Source organism: Falco punctatus (genome assembly GCF_963210335.1).
Source record: "Falco punctatus genome assembly, chromosome: 2".
NCBI lineage: Eukaryota > Metazoa > Chordata > Aves > Falconiformes > Falconidae > Falco > Falco punctatus.
The window spans coordinates 113,541,404-113,551,820 of record NC_137581.1 but is presented as its reverse complement, the minus strand read 5'-3'; the positions used below and the strand labels follow the sequence as shown (position 1 = coordinate 113,551,820).

Sequence of the window (10,417 nt, the reverse complement as noted above, 5' to 3'; positions counted from 1 at the left end):
AAGCTACTTGTTGGAAAGGCGAGGACCTATCGTATCTCCACAGATGTGGGTCCATCTCTTTTGTCTCTGCAGTTGAGGTCTGAAGACATTTTAAGCCATCCCAATTGTAAGCTGCAACCAAGTGGGGTGAGGCTACTTTTCACCTGTTCTCACTTCCTCCTCTGAGCTGGCAGAGGCACTGATGTGGTTACACGATCAACCAGATCAGGGGACTAATCCAGCTGAATAGAGATTTCTGCTGTTTCCCTTGGGTTTGTTCCCATTCAGATCTTTCCCTGACGTGGTCAGGAGAGAGGTGGTGAGAATGAGTAGCCAGTTGAACCATCCTTTTTCCCTGCAGCTGTTGCTTGGCATACCTTAAAGCAATCCTGAAAATGCAGCCTTGGATGTAGCTTGCCAAAATGTCTTGAAAAGTGGCTGGCTTGACCATTCACTGTCAGTGACCCTACCTCTAATTTTAGAGCAATGATAAAGGCTTTGCTATGTCAGGCAGACTCCAGCTGCAAAATACATTTCTCTAGAGCTTTTCCATTATTGAACCCTAGATTCCCAGACATACATATGTTAGAAGTGCATTTAGAAAAACCATGAGACATTCCATTTCACATTATAAAAGATGGTACATTCCCAGTGTGCAGAAATGAGAAGCCGAGGAGGTTGAGCTGCTGTTGTTCCACCAATGAATATATTGATGTATCCTTTATAGCTCTCTCTGGTAAGAAGAAATTTAAAGTGAGATTGGAAAATACAGTTCCCTTGCAGAGCGCATCAATTCTAATAGATGGAAGATACGTGTATATAGGATAATAAAAAAGTAGGGTTAAAAAATTGGAGGAGGTTGATTTTTATTTTTTTTTTCCCCCGTGAAGTACTTGAAAGTTTGGTGATGTCAGAAATACTGTGCAGCCAGTGTGATCCTGGTTCTGTTCTTCATGTTTTCTCATTGCACTGTGCAAGACTGGGAGTCTGAGAGAATTCTCATCTTACAATAACAGGTAACATGATAATGCATAAATATCAAAAGTGGAAAAGCAGAGGGTGAAACAAGTAGAATACTTAAGTTCATCACACAGACATCTACATCCTGCTTTTAGCATTGAGCTTTGCTTACTTTGTTCCTTTTTTCTTTTTTTACCTGAAATTTACCCTATTTTCAGTCATACCTTCACTGTAAGTGAGGAACTCAATGTATCACTGAGTTGCACTGACTCAAAGATGCATAAATCTCTTCTGAAAAGTGGAATTGGTTGCTGTTGATAATGTTACGATTTTGTTGTCAAAACAGAGCCAAATTTGCATGCGAAGATGGTACAATGTAGAGGCTTGTGAAGATGGTCTCTCTTGTCTTTAATGTATCTGTATAGCACCAGCTCCAATTACAGCATGTTAGTGGTAACAATAGTAACAGAGTAACTCCAACATTGCTGGCATAACTGGAGGGCTAACCAGCTGATAGCCCCAGAGGCAGGTGGATCCTGTGGAGTGTGTGGCTCAGACTGGAGTTCATCTGATTACCTAATAGAAGGCATTAAAAATGAGACCTTTACTGTAGAAACATTCCCCACAGTCATGGGTTTGTGCAGCACGGTGGAGGTGAGAATAGGGAGCAGGATGATTTCTGTGGCTTACGAAGGAGGCATGTGGTAGAGAAGAGAATTTTTGGAGAGGATGCAGAGCTTCATGGAACAACTGCAGTGTGGAGCACTATCATGTACAGCAGTGCAAAGTCACTAAAAACTGTAATGGCACAACCTCACAACAAGATATATTTGGGGAACTGGAAACCCATGGTGCTCAATACTACAAGTTACTGGTAACTCCTTGGCTAGTTGGTCATGTGGTGCCCGTGTTTCTTAATCCTCTGGTGTCAGCAATTAAGCAAACCAATTTTTGTTTTCTAAACACAATTTGAACAGTAGTTTTTTCATAAAATTCAAGACGCTCCCAGTCTGGTGAGATTTATTTTGTTTCATTTGATATACACGGGAAGAAACTGCTTCTTTGGGTGCTGAGAAGGAATACCAGGAATATTTACATTTGAATAATATTTAACTAGCAATGCTTAATACATTAACAATAAATCTTGGTTAGATTCTAAATTAAGTGGATTTGCATCTGAGTAGGTGAGATGAACAGGAGAGATTTTGTTGAAACATAAACAAGACAGAAATTTGTTCCAGAATAATTTAGCCCAAAGGACGTAAACAGTAATGTTCAATAGTTTCCTCCTCCAGAAACAGTTTTATGTGCCTTATTGCCTGTGTCATGCATATTGTTTCTTAGAAAGAAGCTGAAAAAAGTGCTTTTGTTGTGTGATTGTTTTTGGTTGTTTTTTTTTTTTAAAGCCTCAAGAGTCTGCATAGTGTTGCTGAGCAAATTTAGAGAGGTAGTTCTCTAGTGATCTTTTGGCCTTTCTAATAGATACACTGGTGATACTAACCTGGTGTTTTCAGAGCAATCACAGCATAGCTGGTTGCTTACAGGTGGTCAGGAAGGCATTTTATTTTATTTTCCTCCCTTTGTGCAACCCTTAGCACACATCATTGAACATATGTCTAGTTATATTGGACCAAGGAGGCAAAAGATTTGAACAGAGTTTATGTTCTTAAGAAATATCAGATTATGGCCATCCACAGGAGAGTCCTGGATAGCTAAGTCATGTTGGGGGTTTGTAATTTTGGCTTCCTACTGACTTGCTGTGAGATGTCTTCAAGCTGGGCACAAATACAGAATGAAAGTGTCCAGATACGAGGTGCTTCCCTGTTTTGTTTACTTCAGAGTGATTTCCTTTGGATGAAGGGAAGATGGCCTCACTGCCTGTAAACCGAATGGCCAGCAAGGGCTGCCTCCAGTTTGAAACACAGAGCTGTACTGATCTGAAAGCTCTTCTCCTGTGTCTTCTCAGTAATGGGGGAAGAATTGCCGCTTACTGCTTCACACCAGATACATCTGCTTGGGAAGTTCCTCACTGGTTTTCTGTTCTCTTGTGGGGTGGTTTTAACAGTGTGCCCTGGAGATGCGAGACTTCCCCTGGGCAGCAGGAGGCACGCGTCTAGAGAATGCTGGAGCTGCAGGAGGGAAGTGCCCAGTGCAAAACCAGAGAGGAACAAAGAGAAAAAAGGCAAGCAGACAGCCAGCATTGAGAGAAGCGGGTGGCAGAAAGTGCTTCGACGCTGCCTCTGGCGGCACACTCCCCAGAGGAACTTGACGAGAGCCCATCTGCGCGCGTGTGAGACTGTGAGCTCAGGATTTCTGTCAATGCATTCCAGTAACCCCAAAGTGAGGAACTCCCCGTCAGGCAACACACAGAGGTAAGGAGAAGAGCCTGCAGTCAGCTGCTCTGGGTTGGTGCACGATGCTGTCCCCGCTCTGCTGCAGGATTAGCCAAGGACCGGTGCATGTGGATTGCTGGTCCTCCTTTGTGCGCCCATCGGAACCACCGAGTACCTGAGTGCTGGCTGCACGGTGCTGGGGAGCATCCATGCGTGCTAGGCTCAGGACGAGCTGAAAGCTGTAAACCTGTGATGTGCAGATTCTCCATTCCTTGTGCCCTCCTCCCTCCCATCAGGTGTCTGAACAGGCTGTAGGAGAGTAAACATGCTGTTTCTGTCTGTTGGTTGGTTGGGGTTCTTTTTTTTTGTTTTTTCTTCCCCCTCTTCTAATTATCTGTTTCCCCAAGGGGTGGTTGGGCAGGAGAAGGTCTTCCTGTCTGTGCTTTCACACAAAATGCTTCCTCCATATTATTGGCCTGAACAGCCTGGAGAGCTGATCAGATCCTCTGCATCATTTACCTGCCGGTGCAGCAGGTCAGTATCTCTCCTCCACTAATTTGGAAGGGGAAAAATATGGAAGTGAAGCAGTGTCCAGGGACTTGCAATGGTTTGATTGACAGCATTCTCGAGTTTGATTGTTTACTTCTAGAGGTCATCTGGAGCTTAAGAGTAATTGAGAGGGAACGCCTCTGAGTCAGTTGTCTGTCCAAAGGAGGAAACTGCCTGGGTGAGTCCCACAGTGAGGATGCTAGCAAGCGCTGCCTGTTGGACGTGGTAGTGATGAAGATGGGAAAACACAGTGCAGAAGATCCGATAGCAATGGAGTGACTGGAGCGTGAGGAGGAAGGGGGGGTGGCTAGTATGTCTGTAAAACCCAGAGCAGCAAAATATATTTAGGATGCAATTTGCTGAATCAAGAGGGAAAGAAAGACTCTGAATCTCCTTTGGCAAATTAGAGAAGTTTCATCTGCCCCATTTTGCAGGAGTGTGCAGTGAGATGGTATCCTTCTCTTCCCTTATTCAGAGGCAGGTTGTAGCTGGTTTAATTGTTTTCACGGTCAGAGGTTTGTGTTTGCCTGGCAGCTCGCCCCAATGTATGATGAATGCTGCAGTAATGCTGGGTTTTCCTTGTGCTCCCTGTAGAACTGGATAGGGAGGTGCAAGGGAGGGGGTGTGGGTGGTGGGGTCTGCTCTGATCAGAGCTGTGGCATATCGTTGGGGTCCAGGAGAGTGGTGAGGTGAACTTTGTTGTGCCTTGTTTGTTTACTCTGAGCTGGTCTTGGTGTGAGGCGCTTCTCTGTGCACATAGAAACCGTTGTCTTTATTGACAGAAGCCCCAGAGGTAGGTCCTCATGTGACAGCAGTTCCTGGGATCTGGCAGGTCTGTAGCTTGCTTTGGTGCCTTCTTGAGCAATGAGATCCCATCTTGGATAATAACCCTTTCAGGGCATGTTCAAAAAAGCACCTGCATGACTCCAAGCTTGCAGGCATTTTTTATTTGTCAGCAATTGTCTTAGCTTGCAAAGGTGGCAGTGGTTGCTTCTGCTTCTCTAATTGGTTCCTACAGGGTTGAACGAATCAGTGGTGTGATTTGTCACTTTTTTTTCTTCTCCTTTTTTTCTTTTCTTTTTGCTCTGTCCCCAGTAGCCCCAAATCAAAGCAGGAGGTGATGGTCCGTCCCCCTACAGTGATGTCCCCGTCTGGCAACCCCCAGCTGGATTCCAAATTTTCCAACCAGGGCAAACAAGGGGGCTCCACCAGCCAATCCCAGCCCTCTCCCTGTGACCCCAAAAGTGGAGGTCACCCCCCTAAAGTGCTCCCTGGCCCAGGTGGGAGCATGGGGCTGAAGAATGGGGCTGGAAATGGTGCCAAGGGGAAGGGGAAGAGAGAGAGGAGCATTTCGGCAGACTCCTTTGAACAGAGGGAAGCTGGGACTCCTCACGATGACCCTGAAATCAAAGGTACGTTTGCTAGGATTTGTGTGCAAGTGGAGACGTTTAATCCTAGTCCTCTGTGAGATGGAGAATCGCTATGCAAGTGTTGGAGAAACATTTATTTGTCTGGGGTTCTGTAAGTTCCAACCAATGCAGTCTCTAAAGGTCTTGAGAGCAGGCAGAGGAGAGGTTGTCATAGCTGGCATTGGTAAATGACCTGTTCATGCTCAGTTAAAGTGCAGACCTGACCCTGGTGGGAAAGTTCCCTTGTAGCTCTGAAACTCCTCCAGAGGATCTGAAAGTACAACTGCAACCTGTTGGTTTCCTTCTGGCCTTTGGCCTTTCAGGAACTGCTCTGTTGTAACTGGGATTTTGAACAAAATGCAAGCCTGTTCTGTCAACACAGATACATAACCCCTAGCACCCTGACTGGTAACACAAGGCAGAATTGGGATTTTTGTGTTCTGTTCCTGGCTCCAGCATTGCCTGTGTGAGGCAGTGCAAAGATGTGCGCTAGATGTGCAGTTGTCCATCTTTCCTTTTGTTATCTGTTCGCTAGGTTACCTGGCTAAGGTGGCTGAAGGGAAAAAAAGTAAAGTTTCACACAGTGTTCTCCTTGGGTGCAGACATATTTATGTCTGTTTGTTTTGGTGTGTAATTTTCCTGCTACTCTGTGTGGCCATCAGAGAGTTCAAAGGGATCAGCTCTGGGAACTGCCACTTGCCTTGGAAAGGGGCAAAATGAGCTTTCTCCCAGTGGTGCCTGAAGGGCAGCACGGCATTAGAGGGAAGGTGTGTGGTGTAATAGAATACTTTTAGTGGTGCTTGAGAGAGAAGTGGGACATTTCAGAGGAGGAAGAGCTCTGATCAATTTCCAGAAATGGTTTCCAAGGAGCTCCCAAGGTAGTGATTCCCCTCTTTTCTTCTTTCTCCCCTTCCAGACTGCAATTCTGCTGATCATGTGAAGTCCCAGGAGTCTCAACACACACCACACTCCATGACTCCTTCGAATGCTTCAGCCCCAAGGTCTTCCACACCTTCTCATGGCCTGACTGCCTCTTTGGAGCCAGCAAGTGGGCAGAAGACTCCATCCAAAGTGGTTTACGTCTTTTCTACTGAGATGGCCAACAAGTAAGTAGGTAGATGCTTGAATGTCTTCAGGGAGCGGGGCTTATATTTGTGCTCCCTTTTTAAGAGATTCTCAAGTACACTTTCTCCATCAAGTGTGTTCTTGTAGCAAAAAGTCATTACTTGTTTTGGGGATGCTGAAGAGGCTGGAGTGGAGAATGTCACTCTCTTGCCCTCTGAGAAGTTATTGTTTCTCTGAAGTGTGGGGGTTTGTTTGTTATCTTTTTGGTTGGTTGTTGGGGGTTTTTTGTTTGTTTGTTTGTTCATTTGGCAAATGCTGGTAGATACTGTTTTACAATCCATGCAGTGAGTAGCAGTCAGGATGGCTTAAACTGAGACATGAACCCTGAATGCTGATGAGTTTGTAGGTGCAAGCGTTTTTCTTTTGCTACTCATCTAGAGTGAAGTATGTGTGGTTAAGTCTTTCTCCCTTCTTTCAGCTGAAGGAGAGAAGGGAGGAGGGTGGTTAATAAAAATGGATTCTTAGCGTCAACTGGATATGTGCACCTGTCTGTCTGTCTTTGCAGGGCTGCAGAAGCTGTGCTGAAGGGACAGGTGGAAACCATTGTGTCCTTTCATATCCAGAACATCTCAAACAGCAAGGCGGAACGAAATACTGTACCCTTGGTAGGGAATACCTGCATGTGGGTGGGAAGGGAATTGGTAAATGTGCTTGTGTGTGCGTGATTCAGAGAGATGGATGAGTATTTATATCCTGAAATAAGTTTTAGGGTGGAAAAGAGAGGGAGAGTTGTTGTTCTAGCCTTCTGCAAATAAATGTCTCGGATGATCCAAAGAAGAGCTTGAGTCTTGCGATATTTGGTAGTATATTTCAGACCCATTGCTTATGCAGAGCTAGCACACAGGCAAGGAGTACCTGCTGTAATGCTTGAGGAAAACAGGTTTCTGCGTGGCCAAGATGCTGCTCTGTAATCGCTGCATGAAGGCTACCCTTCCTTGCAAAGTGTGGGCTGGTGGGGTTGAGACGGGACGTTTCATTTGCACCACTGCTTATGCGATAGGGCTGTAAGAAGAGTGAGTGACAGTGTGTGGCTTTCTCTTGCAGAACCCCCAGATCACTGCACTTCGGACTGAACCCAAGCCCCTGCCGCAGCCCCAGCCCCCCACTGCCCAGGACCAGAACCCTCCCCAGAACGCCAAAATGCAGCCGACTCCACCTGTGTCAGCGCCAGTATCCAAATCCACTGGCCCCCCTTGTCCCATAGATCAGGACAGTCCCAGCGTGGAAAGCAAAGTGATGTCTGTGGGCAGCCCTGCCAACTCTACCCCATTGCAGACAGAAGGATTTGGACAAAGTTCAACCCCCAATAACCGAGCAGTTAGCCCAGTTTCCCAAGGTAGCAATAGCTCCGCTGCAGACCCCAAAGGTCCTCCCCAGCCGGTGTCTGGTGGGGATCCGTCCAGTTTGGGCGAGAATCCAGACGGACTGTCGCAGGAGCAGCTGGAGCATCGAGAGCGCTCGTTGCAGACCCTGAGAGACATACAGCGCATGCTCTTCCCTGACGAGAAGGAGTTTGCGGGAGGGCAAAGTGGGGGGCCACCCCCAAATGCTGGGGTGCTGGATGGTCCCCAAAAGAAACCTGAAGGGCCGATACAGGCCATGATGGCTCAATCCCAAAGTTTAGGCAAAGGGTCAGGGTCTCGGACAGACGGAGGGGCTCCGTTTGGCCCTCAAGGACACAGGGACATGCCTTTTTCCCCAGATGAAATGGGGCCACCACCAATGAACTCCCAGTCAGGACCCATAGGCCCAGACCACTTGGACCACATGACTCCTGAGCAGGTGGCCTGGCTCAAGCTGCAGCAGGAGTTTTACGAGGAGAAAAGAAGAAAGCAAGAGCAGGTGGTGGTGCAGCAGTGTTCCCTGCAGGACATGATGGTCCACCAGCACGGGCCTCGTGGGGTGGTCCGAGGCCCTCCCCCTCCCTACCAGATGACCCCTGGGGAGGGCTGGGGACCTGGGGGTCCAGAGCCCTTCCCTGAAGGCATGAACATGTCGCACTCTCTGCCCCCCAGGGGCATGGCTCCTCATCCGAATGTGCCCGGGAGCCAGATGCGCCTGCCTGGTTTTGCAGGAATGATGAACCCTGACATGGAGGGCCCCAGTGTCCCGAATCCCGCCTCCCGGCCTGGGCTTTCAGGAGTTAGTTGGCCAGACGACGTGCCAAAAATCCCAGATGGCCGAAACTTCCCTCCTGGCCAGGGTGTCTTCAGCGGCCCTGGCCGAGGGGAGCGGTTCCCCAACCCGCAGGGCCTGCCTGAAGAGCTCTATCAGCAGCAGCTGGCGGAGAAGCAGATGGGCCTCCCTCCCGGCCTGAACATGGAAGGCATCAGGCCTGGCATGGAGATAAACAGAATGATGCCCTCCCAGAGACACATGGAGCCTGGGAACAACCCCATCTTCCCTCGCATGCCGGTGGAAGGGCCGATGAGCCCCTCCAGGGGGGACTTCCCGAAAGGAATACCCCCACAAATGGCCTCTAGCAGGGAGCTGGAGTTCGGGATGGGTCCCAGCAGCATGAAGGGGGACATGGGCATGAATGTCACCATGGGGTCCAACCCACCCCTGGTCCCTCAGAAGCTGAGGGAGGCAGGAGTCGGGCCAGAAGAGATGATGAAACTGCGCCCCGGTGTCTCGGAGATGCTCTCCTCGCAGCAGAAAATGGTGCCACTGCCGTTTGGGGAGCACCCGCAGCAGGAGTATGGCATGGGTCCCAGGCCCTTCCTTCCCATGTCTCAGGGCCCAGGAGTCGGTCTCCGAAATCTCAGAGAACAGATCGGGCCTGACCAAAGGACTAACAACCGGCTCAGCCACATGCCGCCACTACCTCTCAATCCCACCAGTAACCCTAATAGCCTCAACACTGCTCCCCCTGCGCAGCGGAGCCTCGGCCGCAAGCCCTTGGATATCTCCGCAGCCGGTCAGGTGCATTCGCCAGGAATCAACCCCCTGAAGTCTCCCACGATGCGCCAGGTCCAGTCTCCCATGATGGGCTCTCCCTCGGGGAACCTCAAGTCTCCTCAGACACCCTCCCAGCTGGCAGGAATGCTCGCGGGCCCCACTGCCGCAGCTGCCGCTGCTTCCATTAAGTCCCCCCCTGTCTTGGGGTCTGCTGCTGCTTCTCCTGTCCACCTCAAGTCTCCGTCTCTCCCTGCACCTTCTCCCGGATGGACCTCATCTCCAAAGCCTCCTTTGCAGAGCCCTGGGATTCCCCCAAACCACAAGGCATCTCTCACCATGTCTTCCCCAGCCATGCTGGGGAACGTGGAGTCGGGTGAGTGCCACCTCTGCTTGCCACCTTTGGCTCCCGGGTTGGCGGTGGGTTGCCCCGAGGGATGCAGCAAGGGGAGGGAGGAGGTTTCTTGCAGGGTGGCAGGAGCTGGGTGGCTCTTCGCCTGTTGGAGGCTGTGCCGAGGGTCTGGTGGGAGTTTGTGCGAGCGGAGCGCATGGGCTGTTCCTCCTGCTGCCTTTGTGGGTTTGTACCGTGCCTCCCACGTGTCGAGGTGAGGGCTGGTCACTCAGAGGACACGCAAGTGAAATGGTGGGGTCACGAGGTGCGAAAAGACGTGGAGTGTTGGTGGGAGAAGTCCTTTCTCGAGGGGTTTTTGGCTGTTTGGCCGTAGCTTCTGGTGATCGTAGCTTTGTGGAGAAGATGCTGCAGATAAAGGCTCCTAGGGAGACACGCTGCGCGTAGCTGGCTGGTCGCGTGTCTGGGTGCGGTTCAGGTGCGGCCGGTGCTGTCGGGGTTTACCGGCCCTGACCCAGCGCCGTTCCGGAGGGAGCCAGCCCCGCAGCCGCACGCCTGAGCCCTGCCCGGCCGGGGACCTCGGGGGCGGGTGCTGGCGCTGCGCTCCCCGCTGCTGAGCGGCCCTGGGCGGGGGGCGGCCCGGCCCGGCCCTGCCGCTGCCCCTGCCCTCCCGGCGGGGCCCCGGGCACACCCGCCCCTCGGGCCGGGCTCCCAGCGCCGCAGCGGGGCAGCCCCGCGCCCGCAGAGCCGCCGCTTGCCCGCGTGGCCCCCTAGTGCCGCTGCGGGTAACGGCGCGGCCGCGCCGGGGACGGGAC

At 50.6% G+C, this 10,417-nt stretch overlaps 1 protein-coding gene across 22 annotated transcripts in view; it reads left to right on the top strand.

Moving 5' to 3' along the window:
• The window catches only part of BCL9 (BCL9 transcription coactivator), a 61,092-nt gene that overhangs the window by 45,625 nt on the left and 5,050 nt on the right, over positions 1 to 10,417 (top strand). For 14 of the 22 annotated variants that reach the window (XM_080375173.1, XM_080375178.1, XM_080375175.1 and 11 more), the window contains 5 exons: positions 3,005 to 3,311; positions 4,917 to 5,233; positions 6,147 to 6,336; positions 6,861 to 6,960; positions 7,400 to 9,629. In XM_080375173.1, the coding sequence (XP_080231299.1) occupies positions 3,259 to 3,311; positions 4,917 to 5,233; positions 6,147 to 6,336; positions 6,861 to 6,960; positions 7,400 to 9,629 (2,890 nt within the window). In that variant the 5' untranslated portion in view covers positions 3,005 to 3,258. Of the gene's footprint in view, positions 1 to 6; positions 996 to 3,004; positions 3,312 to 4,916; positions 5,234 to 6,146; positions 6,337 to 6,860; positions 6,961 to 7,399; positions 9,630 to 10,417 lie in introns of those variants that run through there. The other 8 variants (XM_080375174.1, XM_080375182.1, XM_080375179.1 and 5 more) reach the window with 3 other exon arrangements.